At 44.5% G+C, this 26,260-nt stretch overlaps 1 protein-coding gene and 1 long non-coding RNA gene across 5 annotated transcripts in view; one reads left to right on the top strand and one right to left on the bottom strand.

Annotated features, from left to right (window-relative positions):
* The window catches only part of CSMD2 (CUB and Sushi multiple domains 2), a 492,033-nt gene extending 473,318 nt beyond the window's left edge, over nucleotides 1-18,715 (bottom strand). For 3 of the 4 annotated variants that reach the window (XM_081199989.1, XM_081199994.1, XM_081199995.1), the window contains exon 1: nucleotides 18,303-18,714. In XM_081199989.1, coding sequence (XP_081056115.1) covers nucleotides 18,303-18,459 — 157 coding nt within the window. In that variant the 5' untranslated portion in view covers nucleotides 18,460-18,714. Of the gene's footprint in view, nucleotides 1-18,302 lie in introns of all 4 variants that reach the window. The other variant, XM_081199993.1, reaches the window with a different exon arrangement.
* LOC308590254 lies at nucleotides 6,782-26,243 on the top strand. The gene is made up of 3 exons (XR_014009733.1): nucleotides 6,782-6,878; nucleotides 8,074-8,269; nucleotides 25,537-26,243. It is a non-coding gene; the product is annotated as an uncharacterized lncRNA (long non-coding RNA).
* Nucleotides 26,244-26,260: the final 17 nt, after the last annotated feature.

Here is a 26,260-nt window from a genome sequence, read left to right as displayed (position 1 = left end):
AGTTGTATGAAGGTATGATACTAGCAGTTTTATTTTCAATTCCTTTCCTAATGATCCTTAGCACCTGCCTTTTTCACAACTGCCTAAAGGGGAAGGCAAAGGCGCATATACCTTGAGGACATCTAAAATTAAAGTGCATGTGACTCCAATCTTGTGTGATCTGCACCAGCTCAGCATACAGGCTAGAAAGAGTTGATCTTAACATTTCTGGGGATTTTTGTGAGAGGTGGGGTATAAGATGTATATTGGATAAGCCTTAGTTTTTTCAGCATGTCTTTGATTAATTTGATTCTTCCCTTCAGATTTTCAACCTGATGTATTGTAGTGCTTGTGGTTATGGTAAATCTGTGGGTTGTTGTTGCTGTTGTTGCATTTTGTGGTATCTTATTTCTGTGAGGTTTTTTATCGATTTTTACTAGCGAGCCAATCTGGTGTTTGTCATCATATAAGGGGGAAGGGGAGCAGTTATGAAATAAATAAAATATTTGTCCCAGTCTTTTGCTGTCTCAAGTGAAGAATTACACTCGTTGCTTTCAAGAAAAATCACATCTTTTGAGTTTCAAATAAGTGTTTGGAAAACTATGACTATATTTAAGATACTTAAATACAGCCAGAACTTTGTGAAACAGTAATTTACAGGGAGATTGAAGTAGACTTTGCCTTTTTCCCACCCGAAAACAGCATCTCAAGAAACCATATAAAAAATCCAACACTCATAAAAATTTGCTTTTGCACAAAAGTGTCTTAAGAAGTGCCAAGTCACTTTCTTGATAATATGAGTTTGTAGAGAGGAAGATTTTGCATGCCAATCATAGAATCATAGAGTTGCAGGGTCTGCAAGGCTCATCTAGTCCAACCACCTGCAATGCAGAAAACTTTTTGCCCAATGTGGAGCTCAAACCCACCAACCTTAAGATTAAGAGTCTCATGTTCTACCGACTGAGCCATAGCTGTCATGTCAGAAGCACCACCTATGTTAGTGCAATGGAATGCAGGGGCAAAAACCTGGTGTGGGTGGGATGAAGAGACCTATCCAGCTTAATGTACGTGCTGCTACTCATGCTGCCTCAAGCAAGGGAAGCACTTTGCACCTGCACCCAACAATTTGGAAGGTGCAGGTGCAAAGGCACTTACAGACACTGTCTGTTAGGTGCCACAGTCCTCTGTAATCAAATGGAAAGGGGGCTAAGTGGAAAGAGCTTTGTATGCAGAGGGTGCCAGGTGGGGCTGACAAAGATGCTGTTTAGGACCTTGGAGAGCTACTGCCAGCCAGTGCAGACAATATTGATCCAAACTGGAATTTGACAGTTCCCTGTGTTCACCAACCGCAACCATACATGACCAAGGGACAGAGAGTGAGGTGAGCAAGAAAAAGAGGAAAGCAGTCAGAAGTTCCTCCTAGATAACTTGCCTCCCACAATTCTCTCCCTCAATGCATCCCTCTTCCTTCTCCCATACCTCTGATGGAACCGCTATCCATGGGAAATGGAGGAGGAGATAATGAGGGAACCAGTGGTGCTGTTGCTAGGCAATATCCTCACATGCTGTCTTAACTGTTTCGAGCCAGGCACAGCCAGTACAAAGCAAGGACACATGAACGCTTCTGACAGCAAAGACCCAAGGATGCACCAGCAACCATAAAGCACTCTAGTCACATGAATGGCAAAACAGCAGAGACACAAACACATGTGGTTCTTACTTATGATGTTACACTGCTCACACAAGTAGACTGTTCTCATAACTAGGGTTTTGCTTGTGTATGCATGCACATATAAGCATGCTCATATTTTGTCAGAAACGAACGGTTGGAGTAAATACATATAGCACACTGTGTCATTAGGCTCTCCCTATCCACCTGGTATAGGGGACGACAGAGGACGAGATTGTTGGATAGTGTTCTCGAAGCTACCAGCATGAGTTTGACCAAACTGCGGGAGGCAGTGGAAGACAGAAGTGCCTGGCGTGCTCTGGTCCATGGGGTCACGAAGAGTCGGACACGACTAAACGACTAAACAACAACATCCACCCGGTTCAAGACTGGTTCACACATGGGTGTAATTTATTTGTTACAGTTTTACCACACCCTTCTCTGCCACAGCTTAAGGTTGCATACTACAAACCAAATCACTCCAATCAAAATCCTTAAATGTCATAATATAAAACTAATATTAAAAACAGTAAGAATGTGCCATGCTGTATACAGTAGAAATAAATAATGGGCAATCATTCCCAATCACCATTCCCCAGACACTTGAGTATGTTTTTAACTGTTGACAGGAAGATGACAATGTGAGGAACAGCTGCAACTCGATGGGGAGGGAGTTCTGCACTCCAGGTGTCACCACAAAGAAGGCCCTGCCATTCAAATGGGTCATACCTGTTGATGTGACAACAAGCAGGCTCAGCAGCAATTCTAAATGCCAGAGACAGTAAATGGACAAGGAGCTCCTGCAGATTTCAATCGCCCATCCCTCTCCAACCTGATGCCCTCCAGTTCTTTCTGACTCCAACTGAGGCTGATGGGAGTTGGAGTCCAAAGCATCTGGACAGTTCCAGGCTGGTGGATGCCCATCAAGTGACAGTGCATCAAGTGGTGTTGTCCTGCATGGAGGGAGGCTAAAACTGGAAGCTTTACAATATGTGTGTGCTTGCATTTAAGTCAGTTATATTAAGTGTCTCTTTTACAAATAACATCCACCTGCTTGAAAGTGATTTCAGTTGCAAAGCCTGACACCTGTACTCACAATCTCTTAAAACAGAATCCACAGCACCAACTTAAAACCTGCTTTCTTATGTAATAAAAAGAGCCATAAGAGAACCGTATCTGACTTTTGAGGTCAAGGACACTACAGGTCACATGTTATTGTGGCAGGTTATGAATATTTATGACTCCACCAACTAAAATGCATGGAGATTTATTTTTCATTGCAGAGAAGAAAACACTGTTCTATCCAGGAGCAATCAGTCCATGCTTCTGGAAAGCTATGAGAAGAAAAGGCTTAAGGGTTAGGCTATTTAAACCACACTGGAATTTAATCCCGCAGAGGCTTGTTTTTATTTATTGCATTTGGAATAATAATAATAATTTTATTATTTATACCCCACCCATCTGGCTGGGTTTCCCCAGCCACTCTGGGCAGCTCCCAACAGAACACTAAACATTAAAAACTTTCTTCAGGCTTTCTCCAAGTAAGAGAGAGCCATTGTGGTGTAGTGGTTAAGAGCAGTAGACTCGTAATCTGGTGAACCGGGTTCGCGTCCCCGCTCCTCCACATGCAGCTGCTGGGTGATCTTGGGCTAGTCACACTTCTCTGAAGTCTCTCAGCCCCACTCACCTCACAGAGTGTTTGTTGTGGGGGAGGAAGGGAAAGGAGAATGTTAGCCACTTTAAGACTCCTTTGGGTAGTGATAAAGCGGGATATCAAATCCAAACTCCTCCTCCTCCTCCTCTTCTTCTTCTTCCAAGTAATTAAGGACAGGATACATGGGATTCCACCAGCACCCCCTGCCTAACTTTAGCACCACAACAATCCTGCATGGTAGGCAGGCTGAAAGAAAAAGTTTGGACCAATGCCATTTGTCACTAAGCAGAATCTGGACCCGGGGCTACCCCCATTTCTATTTCAACACTCTGTTATGGCTTCAAAGATGTGCTTGCAGGAGTCTTACAAAGTTACACAGAGATTTACAGAGTGAATTCCAGCTTTTGAAGGGTCTTTTGGCAAGTCACCCTCCATGGGCCCTTCTCTCTCAGTGAGTCCACCTCCTCCTTGCAGCATGTCTAGGAGACTCTTGTCAGTTGGCACCCAGGTGGGCTCTGTAGATGCTTGACCATGCTGACTTGACTTCAGCTTTGGAAGCATCTCAAGAGTTATTCAATCAGATCTTCCATGGCAAGCAAGCATCTCTGAAAGGAAGCTTGCCCAACACTATCTTCCCAATAATGCGTAACTATCAATGAACATTAAGTGTGTATAAAACTGCACTTTGTTTACATATTTCAATGGTGCAGAAACTCCTCAATAGACCCATTAGGCTCCTCAATAGCTCCAATTTGGTTTATGACATCACAACATATGTGATGGCAGGTAAGGGCATGGCTGGAAAAGATCAGTCGTAAGTCTCTAGAGTGTATTCCTAATTGTTCCTTGCCAAGCAGGACTCATTGACTGACCACTTGAGATTGGCTACACCAGGGTTTCTAATGGATAACTCCCCAATGCAGCACATGGACCTTGCACTCAGCATTGATCAGCACTGAGAGTGAGGCCCATTAGAACGATGTCAGGCATTTGCAGGCGGGTGGCCCTACCAGCCTGTTAAATGTGTCCCATGAGATATATGAGGTAAGCGTTCAGCACACGGGCTGGAGCCAGTTCCCCACTCCTGACAAAGCCCACCAGGCTTAGCCTGTGCTCCACACAAATTCAACATGCACCCTTGAACATCACTTAGAATTTACTGTTGTTGCACTGGGATTCCATGGCAAATAAGCAGGGGTAATTCAGCACACAAATCACAATGGAAATGACTCCCTGAAGACAGAGAGTCCAAAAGCCATAGCACTCTTCTACATGGCCAGTGCTAGTCAAGTATTTACAAGGATATTGGGAGGGGGGGAGAGAATCATGTTTTATCTAGTCAACAAAGCAGAAGAGGCAACAACACAGCAGGAAGCCAGTTTGGTATTTTAAAATCTAAACTCTCTGTGGGGAGGAGGGGGGGGGGTGAAAAGAGAACTGCTGAACCTCCTCAGGAAATCCCATTGCTTGTTCCCTCATCAGGAGCTGAGAATTTCCACCAAAAATCAAGTCCTAATATCCACATTCTATATGAGTTGCTCACACTGCTATTCCTTTGAACGAAAAGTCCTGAACTTTTTAAGTTGTTCACCGCTTAAGAAGATCCACAGTCACCACACCTGGGATGTACATACAAACTTCCAGACTGAATTGAGCTCAGGAGCAACTGCTTTTTCCTGTTGCCAGGAGAAGCCAGATGTTCAGAACACCAATTGGCTGGCCCTTGTGGGAAACACAAAAGTGCCCCTCCCCCGGAAGTGTGCAGACCACAATCATGAAAACCCTTCCAAACTCCCTCTGCTCCATCAAGAGCAATGTTTCAAGTCTTTTAAGAAATGTGCTGGCTTCAAATAATATCAATGATCACACCAAATAAATGTTTGAAATAGAAACATGTTCAGCACCTAGGGGGAGCTAAAAATAGCCAAGAGACTTATGGAGGTGAGCATAAATGCTTGCACTATCATCTAAGCCAAGCATAGAAGAGTGAGAGCAGGAGGGAAAATGGAAAAATGCACACTTGCTCCTGGAGGAAGGTATATTTGTATGTATGCAATCTTACTGACCACAAGATGACCAGATTTTCTGGTACTGGTTACAACTGTTTTTCACTATAGGAAACAGTCTTTGCACATGCTTTGAACTTCTTTAGATCCAAGACTGAGAGTTCTTACATTTGCTCGAAAGCCTCTAACTCATTCCACTTTGTGATCCCAGCCCCCTAAACCTATGTTTGTGGGTGCTGGCTATGAAAGCTGTAAGAAATCAGCCCAAGACCATAATTCATCCACCAATGAATCCAGCACAATCTTCTTTGTCTTTAACATGACTTCAGCTGGTAAAGATTTTCTCAGGAAACAACTGAAGTAATAGGAATCTTCCCCCCCCCCCGAACTGCCCTTGATCTGACAGTTTTTAAAGGTGCACAAGCTATGTTCAGTCAAAAGTAGCAGCCTAGGCTTTAATTTCAGCCAAGGAACCCTCTTCTCCCTGCCTGGATATAAATGGCTGATTTAAGCAAAAGTGTGACAAAGGGTCTTGCAGAGGGCAGGGGAGGCATTACTATCATGTTTTCTAGAAAGCCTTTTAAGAGACACAGCAATTCAACAGATGCTCTGTGCTGTGATGCATGAAACAATGGCTTGGCTGGCATTATCACACACCTAAGACTTTGTACAAATCTTTAAATACAGATACTTTTCATTTAGTGCTGGGTATGGAGTTGCAAAGGGTGGCGCTGTGGGTTAAACCACAGAGCCTAGGACTTGCCGATCGGAAGGTCGGCGGTTCGAATCCCTGCGACAGGGTGAGCTCCTGTTGCTCGGTCCCTGCTCCTGCCAACCTAGCAGTTCGAAAGCACGTCAAAGTGCAAGTAGATAAATAGGTACCACTCCGGCGGGAAGGTAAATGGCATTTCTTTGTGCTGCTCTGGTTCTCCAGAAGTGGCTTAATCATGCTGGCCACATGACCCAGAAGCTGTACGCCGGCTCCCTCGGCCAATAAAGCGAGATGAGCGCCGCAACCCCAGAGTTGGTCACGACTGGACCTAATGGTCAGGGATCCCTTTACCTTTATGGAGTTGCAAAACTTCCTCAAGAGAGGACATCCATTTTTGGATCAATTTTGGCACAACATTTAGAAAAAGGTATTCTTTTCCTGTACTGTCTTATGCGACACAAAATAAGACTGTGAAAAATCACTTTCCTTCAAGGTTCTCCAGTATAGGGAATAAAACCCAACAAAACCCCAACAACAACACCTTAAGAGCTAAGAAATATAACACATGAGATTTGCATAGCCCTGACCTTTCATTTGCACAGCTCCACCCAGAGCTCCATTACTTTTCAGACTGGAGTGTGACTGCAGGACAGGCTGGAAGAACTGGCTTCCATTTATATTTTATTCTTCTCTGAAACCACCACGCCTTTGAGGATCCAATTTCTCACCCACTTATCATTCCTTCTAACTGCAAACTCAGGTGGTGAGTGTCAACAGAATGTGAACCCAAAACAAAGTAACTGCGGAACAAGAAGCACCAGCATACTCAGGGGGACTTCAAGGTCTGCTGAAGTAAAGGTCTGTTTAAGTCTACAAACAAACCACAACAAACTAACTAACAAAAAACCAATCCACAGAATGCTGAGCATCAGATGGGAAAGAAAAGAAGTGGAGGGTGGAATGCCTTGATTGAACTCTTTGCAGTCTAGCACAACCATCCCCAAACTGCAGCCCTCCAGATGTTTTGGCCTACAACTCCCATGATCCCTAGCTAACAGGACCAGGTCAGGGATGGTGGGAATTGTAGTCCAAAACATCTGGAGGGCTGAAGGTTGGGGATGCCTGGTCTAGCAGGTATAGCAAATGTGCTATTCTCAATATGTTTGTGGACTTCAATTCCCATCAGCTCCAGCTGGAAAGCCAATAGCCATGATTGATGAGAGACGTAGTCTAACAACCTCTGGAAGGCACCACATTGGCTCTCTCTATTTCAATTACAGTGCTACCTTGGGTTACAGACACTTCAGGTTACAGACTCCGCTAACCCAGAAATAGTACCTCGGGTTAAGAACTTTGCTTCAGAATGAGAACAGAAATCGTGCAGCAGCAGCACGGCAGCAGTGGGAGGCCCCATTAGCTAAAGTGGTACCTCAGGTTAAGAACAGTTTCAGGTTAAGGACAGACCTCCAGAACGAATTAAGTCCTTAACGTGAGGCACTGTATCTTGAAAGAGCATGGGTGAACAGAAACCCTGAATATGAGCCCTCCTGTGCTTAAGAGATAGATTGTCAAAACTTGTCATGATTTATCAATCATTACGATTGCACCCCACTTTTCCTCCGAGAAGCTCAATGTGATGTACGTGGCTCTCCTGCCTCCCCTATTTTTCTTTCACAGCAACTCTTGTGAGGTAGACTAGAAAGTGACCAGCTCAAGGTCACCCAGAGAATTTCATGGCTGAGAACTATACAACACTGGCTCTTTTAATTAGCCATTTAATCAATTGTTTTAATTAATTGATAAATAATGGCTGAGGAGGAGCCCCATCAAATGTCAGGCTTCTTTAGAGCGTCTAAACCAATGATTGTAAGAAAGAGCTCGATGCAAGACAGGGGGAGGGAAGAGAAGAGGAGGAAATCATCTTGGCAAATTGCTTAGTGATACTCTCAACAGTGAATCAACCTGACAGTGAACATGAATGACCGAGATCCCATGGCAGAGTGCCTGGATCATATTCCATGCACCCATTTTGATATGTGTCTCCTTCTGACAGAACCTCCCAGACAACTGGAAGACGGCAACACAAGGTTACCTCTCGCCTTCCTTCCTTCCTTCCCATCAGTGGCTCTGCAGAAAAAGCTCAGCAGGCAGACTGAACAATCCTGAGACCAGGGTGTCCCTTGACAAGGTTTGTACTGCTGAAACACCAGGATGTGTGAGCCTGACCACCAGAAGAATCAAATACCAAGGTATGTTGTTTGGACAGTGGCATTTGTCACTGCTATTGCTATTTCTGCTATTATTTAAAATATTAATAATCCAGCCTTTGTGGTACTAATGTGACAATGAATTCCCAAATCTGAGCTTGGGGGGGAAATGGGTGTGTGTGGAAAAGAGTCCCCTTATTTCAACACAGAGATATAAAATAAACTGTAGGGGCATGGTTTGGAAATTAAACTGTGTATATCTTCACTACAACTTTCTGTGGAACAGATTTATTTATCCCCAAACTCTCAGTGTTTACTTGTACTGGGGTGGGGATTGGAAAGGCCAGGGAAGACTTTCCTCGACATTTCCCAAATCCCAATTTAGAACAGCAGGTTCCACCACAGCCCTTTTTGAGATGCTCTTGAGCTGCACTGTTTCTTAAACTAAAATGGTACCTGACACACAGAATTAACCCAAGGCATAACACTGTTGTGATACCACAGGGTGTTCTAATAGATCGCTTCCTTAAAAGATTGAACTGCTTTGTGGAGGATAACCTATCCATTGCCATTGGCTATTGAAGCAAAGTTAATCCTTCAAACCCAGAGGTAGAACACCTACATCTCATACTCTGGGCACAAATAATAAGGGAATGCTATCACCTTCACATCTTGCTTATAACCCCAAAGAGGCAAATGTATGCTACCTCTTGGAAACAAAATGCTAGACTAGAAAAGCTATTGAGGCAATTCTCATGCTTTTACAGTCTACCAAGAGGCACGTTCTACTTGTTTCAAGATGTTCAGATGGATCTGAATCTCAGTTGGCTTTCTTTCCCCTCTCAATCTTAGCATTCAGCAATTGGGACATCTGTATACTTCTTTTCATAGAATCATAGAATCATAGAGTTGGAAGAGACCACAAGGGCCATCGAGTCCAACCCCCTGCCAAGCAGGAAACACCATCAGAGCACTCCTGACATATGGTTGTCAAGCCTCTGCTTAAAGACCTCCAAAGTAGGAGACTCCACCACACTCCTTGGCAGCAAATTCCACTGTCGAACAGCTCTTACTGTCAGGAAGTTCTTCCTAATGTTTAGGTGGAATCTTCTTTCTTGTAGTTTGGATCCATTGCTCCGTGTCCGCTTCTCTGGAGCAGCAGAAAACAACCTTTCTCCCTCCTCTATGTGACATCCTTTTATATATTTGAACATGGCTATCATATCACCCCTTAACCTCCTCTTCTCCAGGCTAAACATGCCCAGCTCCCTTAGCCGTTCCTCATAAGGCATCGTTTCCAGGCCTTTGACCATTTTGGTTGCCCTCCTCTGGACACGTTCCAGTTTGTCAGTGTCCTTCTTGAATTGTGGTGCCCAGAACTGGACACAGTACTCCAGGTGTGGTCTGACCAGAGCAGAATACAGTGGCACTATTACTTCCCTTGATCTAGATGCTATACTCCTATTGATGAGGCCCAGAATTGCATTGGCTTTTTTAGCTGCCGCGTCACACTGTTTTCCACTCCCAGATTCTAATCTTAGCACTGGAATTAATGGGAAGGTCAGCCAGTCTAACCCCCCCCCCCCCCGCAAAGAGTAGGACACTGCACCCACAACCTTATTACAGATTAAGTGAACTAATTCAGAGTATAAGCAAGGAGTAGGAATAAAATAAAATCACAACACCAAAGGAGCAGAAATGTTCATTAGTTCTAGCACAAGATGCCTCTAGTAAGTGAGCCTAGTCACATGCAGACCATATGAAACTGTCTCATACATTCCCCATCACTCCAAATGTTTTGTTTTGTTTTTTTTTTGTTTCCAAAAGTATTTCTGTCTCTTTTACCAAGTCAGAACATTGGCCCACCCCAGTATGGTGTACTAGTGGTAGCTTTGAAAGATTTCAGGCAGAGGTCTTTCACAGTGGTCAATCAGTCGTGTTTTTCTTATCAGCCATTTTGAATATTCTTTTTTTAAAAAAATGAAGCAATAATAATTGATTGTAATCAGCTGATACTTTTAATGGGAGATACCAAGGAACCTCTTACTTTCAAAGTAGCTGCTTTACCAACTGAACTCTGGCCCATTTTTAAACACAGACACAAACAAAAAAACCAGGGTCACCTATTAGGTCTTAGGGAATCTCTTTCCTGTCCCAACATACCACCCACCATTTCCTCATAAGGGGACTATTTGGGGATGACCTCTACTGGGATGAACACTCATCTTTCCTAGCCTGGTCATTGTTTAGTCGTTTAGTTGTGTCCGACTCTTTGTGACCCCATGGACAAGAGCACGCCAGGCACTCCTGTCTTCCACTGCCTCCCGCAGTTCGGTAAATCTCATGCTGGTAGCTTTAAGAACACTGTCCAACCATCTCGTCCTCTGTCGCCCCTTCTCCTTGTGCCCTCAATCTTTCCCAACATCAGGGTCTTTTCCAGGGAGTCTTCTCTTCTCATGAGGTGGCCAAAGTATTGGAGCCTCAGTTTCAGGATCTGTCCTTCCAGTGAGCATTCAGGGCTGATTTCCTGGTCATACCAGTCCCTAAATCCATCCAGGCCTGAGGGGGCCCTTGGCCAAAGGCACTCTGGTGAAACACCTCCTAAGCTAATTTGGTGGTAGCAATAGCTTAGCGGCCATTTTAATATCTCACAGTGTCCTGGAAGCTGCGTGCTGATGCTGGAGTGCTCTGAAGTCTTAGGAACTGTGGTCCGCAATCAGGTTCCCTCAGCAAACAGTTTTGAGAATGGAGTCTTCACCAACCTGGCACCCTCCAGATGTTTGGGACAACAACTCATCAATTGTATTGGCCAGGGCTGGTGGGAGTTCTACTCCAAAACATCTGGAGGGCACATGGTTGGCAAAGCCTAGAATAAGAAATGGAAGGCCAGGGCTGCAACCCCACCCAATCCAAACAGCTGCTGCCAGATCCTATTGCCGCAAGCACCACAGCCTTTTTTTCTTTTCTTTTATTACATCCACCTCTGGGTGGGCAGTGAGGAGATAATGGAGGTGCACTGACAGGGGCCTGCAGTAGCTGACCCCTACCCTTGAGAAAAGAGCAGGTGGTGGGAAGGAGAGCAAAAGGAACGGAAGATTCCAGATGAAAGGGAAAACACATTTCATACCAGAATCTTCAAAGCCAAGATGGGTGACTTAAGAGCACCCGCTGATATAGTGGGAATGTAAGATGCCTGGTGGAATGGTGATAATCAATGTGATGCAGTTATCTCTGGATATAAAATCTCTACATAAAAGAGAGTAGGTCATGCCGGCAATCGTGTTGCCCTACATGTCAAAGAGGACACCGAGCACAATAAATCAGAAACCTGAGGAAGAAATCAAATCACAGAATCACTGCTGGTAGAAATACCAGGTTAAAAAAGGAAATATATTTACACTGACTACTTTCAAAAGGTACCTTGGCTATTTAAATGAAGCTCCTGCAGCCAATCGGAAGCTGTGTAAGCTGTGTTGGATGTTCGGGTTCCAAAGAACTTTCACAAACCAGAACACTCACTTCTGGGTTTGCGGTGTTTGGGAGCCAAAACATTCGACTTGCAAGGCGTTTGGGAACCAAGGCATGATTGTACCAAGGTTTCCCACTTTCATTTGAAGCTGAAGATTAGACTTGATTACAGCCAACACCAACTCCAAGTCCAGCTTTTAAGGCCTCTAAGCATCATAAAATCTCTTGTAGTAGTTTGTTTATATCAGCGGTTCCCAGTTAGGGGTCTGGGGACCAGTGGGGGTCCCTGGCAGGGGATGGTGCCAGAGGGGTCCCCAGCACCATCCCCTGCCTGGGACTCACTTACCTTGTTAATTGCACAGTGAAAGCCTTCCACAGATCATCCTGCCACTGCTCATGAACAGCACCTGCTTGCTGGCAGGGGGAAAACTTGTGAAAGAGTTGCTGGATGGCAAGTGAGCTGGGATTGGGAGCAAACCTATGGTGCAGTTTCTTAAGTCTCACTCTTGCGATTGGAGGGGTGGGGAAAGAGATTGCAAACAGCTCACTTGCATATCGTAAAAAAAATATGTAACTGATTCCTTCCCCTTGCTCTCTACTTTTTAACTGAAAAGAACTTTAATTGCTTTCAACAACTATCAAGCTTTGAGCACTCTACCAATGCTTGTAGGTAGGGTTTTCATTGAATCTTCCCTCATGAGCTTGGGCTTCATGTTCCCAACAGGGGAAATAGCTAAGCAAATTGCCACAATGATTAGCACAACAGCTCATCCTCTGTTGATTTAGTTTAGTGCTCGGGCTGGGTGACACTTTCGTTTCAACATCGTGATATATCAGCAGCTAAATGCTGGTATATGCTGATATATCATAATGACTGGAATTTATTTCGGCTGCTTCTTCCTCCCCTAGGGCAGGCCTTCCTTAGGGAAGGAAGAAGCAGCAGAAAAACATGGCCCAGCCCTACACAGTGAGCGAGTCCTGATGCCTCTCAAGGCTCACGCGTGAGTTGAGGAGCACTGGGGCTTTGCTGAACTGCTCAGCTGGGGGATGGAAGAGGCCTCAGAATTGTAGAGCTGGAAGGAATCCTGAGGATCATCTAGTCCAAAACTGTGTATTGCAGGAATATGCAGCTGCCCATATGGGGACTGAACCTGCAAACTTAGCATTATCAGCACAACACTCTAACCAACTGAGCAATCCAGGTTGGGTTATATTCTTATATTTATGGTATGTTTCTATTAGCCTTTCAGTTTGTTGGACAATTTAAATTTTGTTATGTCTTCTAATTGTTAGTGAAATATTTTGCATAAACTTCCTGATGTCGTGAGCCACTTTGAGCAGACTAATAATAATAATAATACAAACATTACAAAATTCCAGCTGTTTTCTACCCAGTTTTCAGCAATATTTTATCAAGCCCTGATGAAGCCATCACTTATAACTTGAAGGTGCAAGATCCCTCAGTTAGCAGAACCATATGTTTCTAAAGTTTTGCTAAGATATACCATCTTAGATTACAAGTAAGGAATAGCATGTCTGAATACTCTTTCATATAAAAAGACTTCTGCATATAGAACACTTGCAAGTTAGGGACACAGGAAGGTAAACAATGTTTCCGTGCGCTGCTCTGGTTCGCCAGAAGCAGCTTAGTCATGCTGGCCACATGACCCGGAAGCTATACGCCAGCTCCCTCAGCCAATAAAGCGAGATGAGCGCCGCAACTCCAGAGTTGGTCACGACTGGACCTAATGGTCAGGGGTCCCTTTACCATTTACCTTGGTTTACAACCATAATCCATTCTGGAGGTCCGTTTGTAAACCAAAACAGGTTGTAACCCAAGGCGCGCTTTCACCAATGGGGCCTCCAATTTTTTTGTTCATAATCCAAAAAATGGGTTGTAATCCAAAAAAAGTTTGCAAACCAGGACACGCACTTCAGGGTCTGATGTGTTTGCGAACCAAAACATATGCAAATCAGACTGTTTGCAAACCAAGGTACCACCATATACTTAAAATCCTTTGCTTTTTAGGGACCACCCCACATTTTCTTCAGAAAACTGCTTTGCTCAGGTAACTACCATAGAGTTATCAAAATTTTCAAAAGTATGGGGTCTGTGGCTTAGCTTTTGAAAAATAGGGGGTCCTCAGTAATTAGCTAATTGGGAACCACTGGTTTATATATTCAACTGATCAGAGAGGACACAATCATCATGGTCTAATCTTGTGCCATCAGAATGGATGTATTTTAAAATGTTCATAAATATTAATTGACCTCTTTTAATATGACAAAATCTGCATTGGTTAGCATATTGATCTATCTCCAAATCACATCTCTTATTTGCTTAAAATTGCTGCTCTAAACTGAGAGTGTGTGCCACATTTTGGCCAGATACAAGTAAATGAAAGGCGGTAAGCTTATCGAATGCCAAAAGATCAAGAAGTGTATTTTTTTTAAAAAAAATTAATTAAAAATTCAACAACACAAAAACAGGTAACACAAAAGAAAAACAACAGAGAATCAAATGAAAACTACAATTAAACACACACATGCACAGGCACACACATACAAAGTACAAATTTGGCTGTTTCATTGTCATTCCCTTTGCACTTGATGTCCAAGCCAAATGCCTCACCACCACCCCATAGTTGGTCCTGCTTGCTTATATTCAATGTGCTGTTAAACTATCAAGCAGTTGTTAAAACTGAAACAACAGGACCTGCGATCAGGATCTCTGCAAATTCTGGTCTCATCACCAACTGTGTTGTGGCCAAATGATGATTTAGACAACTGGTAAGAAAGATGACTACTACACCCCTAATTATTCAGGAGATCTTTTCTTGACTCCTCCTTTCTACTTCAGATTTATCCCTGAATCATGTAAATAATTTGTTTCAATCATGCATGGATCTAAGATGTATCAGACTAGAGACACGTTTCCCCAATCAGTCAGCTCTCTCATATCCCTTATGCACAGATTGAAACCAGCATATTATTTGCATAATTTGATAAAAACAAAAACAAAATACCCACTTCAAAGCCACAACACACGACAACGGTCTGTATGGGAAAAGCAGAATTCATGAGTAACGGCTGAAAAGAATTATGATGAGACTAACAAAGTACCCACCATCATTGTTTACTTGTATCCTGCTTTTCCATGGTAAACCACGCTCAAAGTGGCTCACAGCATCAGGAAGTTTATGTAAGATATTTCATTAACAATTAGAAGACATAACAAAATTTAAAATGGTCCTACAATCTAAAGGCTAATAGAAACATGTAAGAATACAATCCAGCCTGGATAGCTCAGTTGGTTAGAGTGCGGTGCTGATAATGCTAAAGTTGCAGGTTCAATCCCCGTATGGGACAGCTCATATTCCTGCAATTACGCGGGGTTGGACTTGATGATCCTTAGGGTTCCTTCCAGCTCTGCAATTCTATGGTGGTATATTAGGCATTAGGGGCTTCTGGAAGAATTACATTAGGCAGGTTTTCCTCACCCTTTCAACCAGGTCCTGGTCTGCAGGTTACCCAGAGTCACCTTGCTGGCCACTGTGAGAATAGGATGCTAGACTAGATGTGCCACTGGCCCAATACATCTGCCTTGGTTTGAGAAGTAAATCTTTCCATACCTGCATATCCCAAAGTTCAGTTACTCCATTGCTCTGTAGCATGACCAAGTAGTAGAATCCAGCAAGTGACCTTTATAGAAACTAGTAACATTCCCACCACCCTGAAGTGCTGAATGTATATGGTGGGAGAGCATGGCCCCATGCTTTTGAAGTCCACAAAGCCATATGCAACTCACCAGCCTTTCAGGTATCCTTGGGTTGAGAGAGGTAGCCTGGTGCAACGGACAGAATGTTTGGATAAGAACCATCAAGATTTGGGTTCAAATCCATACTCAGGTATGAAACTCCCTGGGTGACTCTGGTTGAGTTGCTATACTCTCAGTCTAGCCTACTTCACAGGGTTGTTGTGATATCAGGATAAGTTAATAAATGCAGTTTCCTGTGGACTACAACCTGTCAGAAGCAGTTCAGCAATGAAATATGTTATCATTGGAAGCAGTGGATTAATTTCTCCCTGTATTGATTTGCAAGTAAAGACACAAGTAAATTAGGTATAGAATATCCTGTTTTAGAGCAGAGTATTAGGTTAAAATGAAAAATTTCAACCCTAAAAAAACCTGTCCCTTCTTACAGCTTGTTACTGTGTTTTTTCCCTTAAATGCTTTATTCCAAAATATCTTTATGCAAAAGAAGCAAGTTATTTTGACAGACAATCCAAATCAGAAGTAACCTTACATAGAATAAGCTATCTATGCATCTCAGGATTTGGCTGCACTCATGATCACCTCCAGCCATCAACATCTGCAGAGAGAATTGGTCTATTTGCCCCTTTTTTGTAATTCTCATTCACAAAACTCCAAAAGCAATTCAAAATATTGACAGGTTTCAATAATTAGAAGAAGGTTAGCGCAACACTAGTAAGGTGGGTGGGTTTAGATACACAACTGAATTTATACATTTAATACAGGCTACAACTACTTCCTGGTAGTTTTATTCACACAACTGTAGTGCCACACTTTGGGCACTCCTGGTCATTACTCTCTGATAAAGCACCTTTTTCCATGGAAAAAGAACCAGGTAGATGTCAAACCACTGAGGTTCCAATTTTGCTCCATTATAGTGCCTAATCCTTTGACTAACCAGCCAGCATCACACCACAGCCTTGAAAAATGCCAACAGTTTGATGGCAACAGTAACATCTGTGCAACAAAGGAGCAAGGAAGCAAGCATGAAATAATCACTGCATTCATTTATATATCTATTTAGGCAGTAATAACTTGTTCCCTTGGGGAAGGAATATCATTTTTCTTCCTAAAATCTAGATTAGGTATTTTTTTAAAAAAAAAAAACCAGACAGGTGGATTCAATAGGTGTGGATTTAAGGAACCCAACTGAAACTCACTGAAGTCCATGGAGACCACGGACTGAGGAGGTGGTAGGAGAGCATAAGGGAGAACCAAGAGATAGTAGTACAGACTGTACCTCTGGACACAATCCAAAGTATTGTTTGACTTCAAAGCAAGCATCCATTTATAAATAAATTAAAAGGGCACATGAATAGGCAAAATTGGGAACATCAAGTGATCACAGAAGTTAAAACTGGAAATAGCCAGTGCGAAGAAACAATGGAGATCAAGGGAGGAGAATAGTAGACCCATATGACAATCCATCAGCCATGGCTAATCAGTGTCCCACTTGGAAGAAAGCAGTCAGATCTGGTTTATCCTACCTTTCACCATCACAGACCCACAAAGGTTTTGCAAAGAAGAAAAAGCGCCTGCAGCAAGTGAAAAGCAATATTCTACCCGTACCCAGTTAGTTGACTCTCTCCGCACCCCCTCCATCTCAACCCCCATCCATATACGACTTTCCAAAAGATACTCTCAGACAAACAGTTAATTGTCAGCCAATGTCCTCTTGGAGAGACTCTCCCTATGGAAAGACCTCGGTGCTGAATTTCAATTACAACCACAAAGTTGACCAACCATATAAACCTATACACAGAGCAATCCTACACTGTAATTTTTTTCTTTCTGCAGAAGTAATCCTCATTATGTTCAGTGGAGTTTACACCCTTGTAATGTATGTTTAGGATTGTGGCCCACCACTTTAAAAAGTAGGGTGGGGGGAGAGAAGGGAGGAATACCTTCATGATTCTGGTAGGGAAGAGTGCCAAAAGCAGCCATCTATGAAGACATCCTCATTATTCCAGACAGTAACAGAAATTTTAGGAAAGCCCTCTAAGGGAAGAAAACTGACCACCACTTCTTCCTTCCCTCAATCCCACTCCATCAAGAAATAAAACTTCAGCAATAGATTTCTTTGCTTGGTTTCTGCAGCAAGGGCACTTGCAGGAGAAGCAGACAGGGGCGAGGATAGAAAAGGGGGGCATTTGTGATATCAGACTACTCTTTTACCCCTTCTGGTAGACTGGTTATCAAAAATGCCAGGGTCAAAATAGGAAGGAGCCCATCCTTAACCCTTCTGTCCTTATAATGTGGGGAGAAGAGGTGTGATGTGTCACACAGTGGTTCTATCATCATTCAAGAACTACAGGTTTACAGACACAACATTTGGCGAGGGATCATCAAGAGGGGTGGCGGGTGGAAAAAGCCATGAAACATGTTCAATTTCCCACCTTGATGGAGCTATCACCCTGCTTTGCAAGGGGGGGTGTTGTAGGCTTATTTGACATTCTGAAAAGAGGAGTTGCCCATTTCCGTCCCATCTCACCCACCCACCCACCCCCAAAAGCAAATCTCCCTTGGAACAGCGTTGCTCTCACAACCAGATCCCTGCAAACTTTAACATCATGCTGTAAAAACAACAACTGCAAAGCAGAGATCCTAGGAAGGCTTTCCTTAAGCACAGAGATTACCCCCCCCCTCCGCCCCGACACACACAGCCGAAAAATGCATGAGAATTTAGGTGGCTCCATGGACTGGGGGAACCCCCAGCCTCAGCCCAAAATCACCCGCCACCCACACCTCGAAAGGTCTTCCCAAACTTAGCCACCCTCCTCTGGCCCCACTTACCGGCGGCTGATGTTGCCAAAACCCCCACCGAAAGCAGAAGAATCCGGCTCCAGTAGCTCACCTCCACCGTCATGAGAGCAAAAATCCCCAATTTTCCCCAATTCCGTTTAAAGCTGCAGTGGCATGCCGGCTTGTCCCAACCGAAAGAGGGTTGCATGTCAAAGAGGGGTTGGGGGGTTGATTTGCTTGGAGGAGGAGGGAAGACGGGGAGGAGGAGGAGGTGGAAGAGGAGGAAAGGGGGGGGAGAGAAGAGAGAGATGGGTGATTGGTTTGAAATTTTCGTCTTAACCCCCCCTTCCTTTGCTCAATGGGATAATTAGGATAGGAGGAAAGGGAGGCTTCTTTTAAAGGGGGGGTCAGGATGGCGCTTATTTAATCTTATATACATATATACATACATATATATTTGCTCATAAAGAAAAAAAAAAGATCCGAACGCACAGAGAGCTTTTTTTCTCTCTCCTCCCAGCTGCTGCAGCTGGGCTAAACCAACTCACACCGTAGCTTGGGGAGAGAACTGGCTATCTCTTTCTCTCTCCCCCTTTTCCACCCTCCCTTCTCTTCTTCCTCGGTCTTTTTTTATTTTTTTATGCCTACCTTGGATCAAGCTTTTCAGGATTAACAGCTGAAGCTCCCCAGGGAATTATTCTTTTAAGTTCCAGGTGATTAATCACCGCTACATCGCTGGGGATTTTGTTTTAATGGTCTCTTACCTTTAAAACAAACACTAAATACTGGGGGTTGGGAAGATTGAGGAGGGGGACTCAAGTCTGGATGGGCCGCTGAAAGGTTCGTTAACTTCCCAGCGCTTTCCGCATCGTGCGAGGAAGGAAAACCCTCCAATCCACCTTGCATTAGCTTGATTTGATGAGAATAAAATTCCCTGCAAAATCTCTTCCTCATCACCACCTTTAAGAAGAAAGGGGGGCGCCGGGGAAGCGTGCCAGTTTCACGCCACCATTTCTTCCAGGGAACAATCCACAGACCCTTGAGTTGAATTGACAAGGTTCAAGCCCTGCATTGATGGGAAGGTGGGGAGACAATCGCCCCTTTCGCTCAGGAGGGCGAGGGCGAGATGTCTGCATTTGTAAACCATTTGTAGGATGTTGCAAGAGCTAGCGAGGATTTACAAGGTAATTCTCCCCCCCCCCGCAACAAAGAATCGGAGCCTCCCCCCCCCCCCGCCTCTTTCGCAAGCGACTTTGCCTCTGTCTGCTCTTGGAAGGGCTTTGAGTGGGACGGAAAGGGGATTCAGAAATCTCGGCCATTACCCTGCCGAGTACTCCTTAAATGATGCTGGGCTCGGGTACCAGTGTCCTTTTGCAGAGAGGAGAACGGCTTGCTGGGGAAGGAGGAGGGGAGGTTCCCCCCTCTCGCTCTCCCACCCCGCTCAGATGGCGCACCTATGCAATGCAAAAGGGCGAACATAAAGGAAATTAAAGAAACAGTGGGGGGGCTTGATTAGCTTTCGGCGGAGGCTGGAAATGGTCAGGCTGTCAATACCCCCCACACTCCAAAAGCTTCCGGATTCGTTCCAAAAGGCATCACACACACACACACGGCTTTTCCATTGACCATTTCGACCCCAGTGTCCCCTCTCCGACAACAGATAAGGGGGGGGGACACCCTCTTATTTATCTGAGAAGTGTACTGGTGCTGTGGGGAGTAATATTACATCATATTCAAAAATACAAACCAGGAGAAAGAACATGAATGAGAAAATGTGTAGTATATGCGCGCGCGCGCGCGGAGATTCGGGTGGGAAACGCGCTTGAGGTGCAAAGATGCCTCTCCAGACAATGCGCCAGCGAGAATCAAGGCAAACAACAAGGTCTCGCTTGCAATACTGTACTATGCACACTTTTCTTTTCTTAATTAACACTTAACTCAGTGCAGCTTACTCCTGAGTAAACGCGTGGCTGCAGTGCAGCCCTCTGTATGCTCGAGGAAGTAAATGCCAGCAAAAATCAAAGGAGCGATTACTTCCGAGGAAGCATGTATTCTACACACGTTCTAGGCTTGCAAGCCAATTGCATTAAATGTAAAAGTTACCTCGCTTTGTTTGGGGTTGGAGGGCAAGGACTGTTTCCCAGAGAGAGTAACTGTCCCTTCTTCTGTTACAAAGACCTGACTGGTTTCAACTAGAAGTTGGGTATTTCAGGTGACTGGTCACACACAGTTTGCTCCTCTTCAAGCAGAAGTTCAGCAGGAATCCTCACTATTGACTTCCAGGTATCTCATGAAGACCTCTTTGTGATGACAGGCCTTCTGCAGCTGTTTAAACTTTCTTGACTAGCCAATCATTTAAATGGATTTCTAACCCCTTACCTGGGAGTAAGCACCACTGAATGCAACAGAGCTTGCTTCTGAGCAGACATGGCTAGGTCTGAACATAAGAACAATCGGCTGGACTAAACAAAATACCCATCTAATCCAGGATTTTGTTCTTACAATGGCCAACCTCTGAGAAGTCCACAAGCAGGACCTGATCACTATTCCCTTTCCAGGAAATAGCTTTCAGTTTGCCTTGGACATAGAACATAGCCATTGTAGCCAGTAAGTATTGTGCTGCAAGTAAGCAATTTTGCCCTGGACCGATCCATTTGCCACTGTTTTGAAGCTTAGGCTGCCAGAAAGTTTGTGTGTGAATGGAACTGCTGTCTTGAGCTTTTTGCCTATCAGTCCATTACCTTCCACCAGGCTCTGCTCCTAATGACTTAGGCGCCTTCAGTGGACTCCATTCCCTAATCTCTAAGACACCACCCCTGAACTCCCAAGCCCCACCTTCTATCTCAAGGTCTGAACCTCAGGACAAGAACCAGCCATATGGTGAAGTTCCCACTTTTGGCCCTTTCACCCAGTTTTCCATCATCCACAAATATGATTTTCCTGTCTCCCTTCTACATGCAAGGAAGCAATAGCGTAGTGTGGGTTGCCAGTGCTCGGGGCCACATGAAGGGGGTGGGAGGGAGGGGAACAGATGGAGGAGGGGTGTGCCTCCAACTTTGTAATGGCCTCTGTGTCACCCAGGAGATCGCAGCTGCAGAGATAAGAAAAGAAGAGTTGCTCTCTTGTCTGCAGAGCACTTCCTGGTTCTCACAGGGAAGCCATTTCCAAAAGAGCCCAGTGACAGAAGAGCACAGTTGTATTGAGGCAGCAATGGGTGTTGAAATTTTGCACCCCTAAGAAGTTCCCACCTGGGGTAACTGCCCCTGTGTCCCCCCATGCTACACCACTGCAAGAAAGGGAGATAAGAACTGTATCTTTCATGTTTAATTACAATACACATACGTACGTACGTACATACGTACGTACAGTACAACCACATCTTACACACATTTAACTTGCACAATTTCAACCACACCCTGTTGAAGGCCAGCTGGCTGAAATTCTGCAAGTTAAATGCAAGCAAGGCAGGGGAGCTTAAAAGCTCTTTTTTTTTCTCTGGGGGGGGGGAATCTGTCTTTCTTGGGGTGTACCAAGGGAAGCTCTCATGAGATCTCATGTCACCATTTGAGTTCCTCTGTGAGCATCCCTAGCCTTCTGGAGCGAGTGTGCTGAGTGGGCCTCACCTGACAAGCAAGGCAGAGAGCTTAAAAGCTTTTTGTACTAGGTCCACTTGGATTACCCAGTGTGAAAAGAGCTTTTAAGCCTAGCTTTCCTTGCAAGGACTGCTAGCACACCATCTCCAGAAGGCTAGGGATGGTCATGCTTGACTATACATGTTTTTGCATATAGGTGGAACCCTTGGAACCGAACCCCTGCATAATGCAATTGTACTGTATGTGCAAAACTAAGCACAGGGCCAGGGCCAAGCCTATCATTAAGCAGAGTGAGGCAGCAGATGCTATGGTGGGAGTGAAAGGTATCAATTCCTGTCCTCAGGTGCTGCTCCTGTACACTCTCCTGCCCTCCCCCAATTCCCATTCTCCTGATTCGGTGCCATTTGTGCCTGTAAGTGGTTTGGGCTGTCTTGCCTAGTTGTCTTCTCCCAGTGTCTCACCAACAGCACTGCTTGGAATGGACCATCTTTGAATAGGCAGAGAGCCATCCCAGCCCATGTACTTCAGCAGGCATTGTGCATGCACGTGCATTGCTCTGATCATGTGCCACATACTGGTGCCACCACTGCTGCATTGCAGCAATTGTTTGAGTTTGCAAGTGTTAGGCAGAGCACCGAGCAAAGCAGAGGCAAGTTTCTTTTTCCTCGCCAGTGAATGCTGCTCCATTAGGGTGAACAGGGCACTGCCCCACCAGCCTTTGTCTCCCCTCTGCTAGCCACCACCTGCCTGCCTCCTTAGTTACAACTAGTCCAAGGAGTGGTACTGGCTGTTGGCTTCTTCCTTGTAGTCTCATTGCTGACTTTGTAGAAATCATCAGGAGAGAGGGTGGGGACGAAACCAGAATGAGCTGGCTTTGCTGGTCATTGGGATCTCTGCTCACCATCATATGAGATAAGGAGAGAGAGAAAGGGTGGTTCTGCCCGCTTTATGTTCAGCCCCACTCACCACAGCTAAAAAGCTCCCAAAAGATTACCCACAAAGGGATGCAACCCAACATAAAAAGCTTCCCTTTGTCTCTGCTCCATCTCCAAGCTCCATATGGAGATAAGAGCTTAGGTAAAAGCTTAGGTCCCAGAGAGAGAGAGAGAGCGTAAGCAATATGCTTAGGTATATCACCATTGAGGAACTGAGCCACTGCTGCTACTGGCTCCATCATCTCCTTCTCAGGTTCCACATTCCTACTGTGAGAGATCTACATATCAGGTTTCCAGGATGCGTCATCAATTAGCCTAATTGAAACAGAAACATCCACCCTTTTCTGCTGCATTTGCCAGAGTGAAACCTCCCATGCCTAATGCAAACGTTCCTTGATTCTTTCAACCAGCAGTTCTCCCAGATTTTTTCATTTCTGCACTCTGCTGCGATATATACCAAACTCCAACAAGTCCCAGATTGTGAGCAGCCAGATCTGGAATAGATCATATATTCACACTGGGTAACAAAGCAACTCATATAAGAACATCCCTTGGTACTGGGTTGAGCCAAAGGCTCATCTAGTCTAGCATCCTGTTCTCACAGTGGCCAACCAGATGTGCTCATCAGAAGAACACAAGCAGGACCTGAGTATGAGAGCACTCTTTGCACTTGTGAATCTCAGAAACTGATACTCAGAGGCATACTGCCTCCAGCAGAGGAGCTAGAACATGGTCATGTGTTGAGAGGACTAGGAAAAGGCTAGCAGCTGGAGGCAGGGGCTTCTAGTAGCAAGTTCTAAATACAGTGGTACCTCAGGTTACATACGCTTCAGATTACAGACTCCGCTAACCCAGAAATAGTACCTTGGGTTAAGAATTTTGCTTCAGGATGAGAACAGAAATCGTGTGGCGGCGGCGCAGCAGCAGCGGGAGGCCCCATTAGCTAAAGTGGTGTTTCGGGTTAAGAACAGTTTTAGGTTAAGAACAGACCTCCAGAACAAATTAAGTACGTAACCAGACGTACCACTGTATAGGGACTGGTTTGTGGGATTTCCTCCCATTAGCCCCTGTGTACATTTAACTCAGAAATGCATCCTACAGACTTGAACGAGCCTTGCTACTGGCACTTAAACAAGTTAATTCAACAGGCTACTTATTTCTATTGGCATGCATGTCTGGCCTCTTAGCAGAGCATGCATGCATGCATGCATGACTTTCCTGTCTTTTGCAAAAGCAATGGCTATGTGCTTTAATTTTTTTAAAAAATGGAACCTGATCCGAGATTTTCAGCGAAAGAAAACAAGCCAGAACAAATTTATGGGTGGGGAGAACAGAAGCCATGACATTGCTGTAAATGCAAAGCCAGTGCCAATGAGGGGGTGGGGTTTGTTCTTACTTCCACTTGTCCCATGCCTAGGAAGAATGGGTCTGAGTGGTTTTCTACTTGCCCCACTCCTTTCTCACAAAAAACCCTGCTCTTTAGTGCTAAATCAGGGCAAAAATCAGGGCAAACACCAACCCAGAGAAAACCCAAATCACTGTTTGCTCTGATTGAATGCTAAAGAGCGGTTTCCCCTGGGATGTGGGGCGGGGTGAGAAGCAGCAGAATGAGAAGTGTGGTTAAGCCCTTAGTCACTACCTGTTCCTTGGAGGGGGGTAGACTTTCATTACTTGCTGCCTGTCATTTGTTCCTTTCAATATATCACTGTGGTTATGGGTCCAGCATTTGAAATTAACTTTCAACAAACCCCTGCCTACTTAATGTGGTGGAGTCTCCTCTTTGGAGGTCTTTAAGCAGAGGCTTGACAACCATATGTCAGGAGTCAGGAGTGCTCCGATGGTGTTTCCTGCTTGGCAGGGGGTTGGACTCGATGGCCCTTGTGGTCTCTTCCAACTCTATGATTCTATGATTCTAATTTCAATTTCTTTATGAAAGTGAATGTTTTCCCAGGGAAATGGTTGCATATATCCCAAATAACACACAAACACTCTCTCTTTTTGCAAAAGAATTTATTGGTTAATCAATATTAGATCTCTCTGTCCTGAACCCTAATTGGTAAGTGTTTTACTTTGCTAAGAAATATATTTAAAAGCTCATAACCATTTCAACTAGTTGTAAAAAGAAAAAACAAGATCACTCTGCAGTGCCACCTACAGTCAAAAGATAATAACAGGAACAAACAAGTGGAAAAGGATTCCTCCTGTTTTGAAACTCCTACCAGAGACATCACCTTGCCAACAAAGATCCGTATAGTTAAAGCTATGGTTTTCCCAGCAGTGATGTATGGAAGTGAGAGCTGGACCATAAAGAAGGCTGATCGCCGAAGAATTGATGCCTTTGAATTATGGTGCTGGAGGAGACTCTTGAGAGTCCCATGGACTGCAAGAAGATCAAACGTATCCATTCTTAAGGAAATCAGCCCTGAGTGCTCACTGGAAGGACAGATCCTGAAGCTGAGGCTTCAATACTTTGGCCACCTCATGAGAAGAGAAGACTCCCTGGAAAAGACCCTGATGTTGGGAAAGATGGAGGGCACAAGGAGAAGGGGACGACAGAGGACAAGATGGTTGGATAGTGTTCTCGAAGCTACCAGCATGAGTTTGACCAAACTGCGGGAGGCAGTGGAAGACAGAAGTGCCTGGTGTGCTCTGGTCCATGGGGTCACGAAGAGTTGGACACGACTAAACGACTAAACAACAACAACAAACCCAAAACAATACAGCAGTTGAAGGCTGAATAAACCCCTCCAATTCCAGGAACTAAAGATACCAGGTTATACATCTGGGACTCTGGGATAAAGAAGCAATGATTGCTCCCCGTCTCTTATGAAGCTACCTATCACTTGCCCGTCTGTCAAATGCCTCTTAAAGGCACAGCTATGGGATCTGTTGAAAAGTTTTACATGGAGAGCTGCTGCAAACTTCCACCCTTCAAATTGCTTCTCAGGATCTCTTCTGTGGAAACTTTGGTTTAACACAGGTATTTATCTTTGTTGATATATATTGATAGGATTAGTAGGGCAGCATCCAATGAGACAAACATTCCATCTATTGTTGTTTACTACAATAAATATTGTACCACCTTTGCACACTACCCTCAACAGAATAACATACCTGTTTTTAGCAAGAAGAGGCAAAAGCTTACAACTTAATTTTGACGGAAGAAACCAACTGTAGAATGCAGGGAGGAGAAAAGAGAGCATCAAGGGATGGATTTGCTTGCACAAATGGGCTTCTATGTGTTTGGGCTTAGAACCCTGTTTCCCAATGTGGTGCGCTCCATATATTGTTGGACTACAAGTGGAGCTGATTGTATCAGCCCTAGCCAGCAAGACTGACAGCAGCATCCCAGATTATATGTTCCAGACATACCACTTTGAGACACTGAGCTCCTTTGAATTCATTTATGTGCCATCTTCCTTCAGCTGCTGCTGGGTCTTTGGGACTCAGTATAGCTCCATCCAGTTGTTTTCCTTCATAA

The sequence above is a fragment of the Podarcis bocagei genome, assembly GCF_964188305.1.
Source record: "Podarcis bocagei genome assembly, chromosome: 7".
NCBI lineage: Eukaryota > Metazoa > Chordata > Lepidosauria > Squamata > Lacertidae > Podarcis > Podarcis bocagei.
This window is presented reverse-complemented; position numbering and strand designations above follow the sequence as displayed.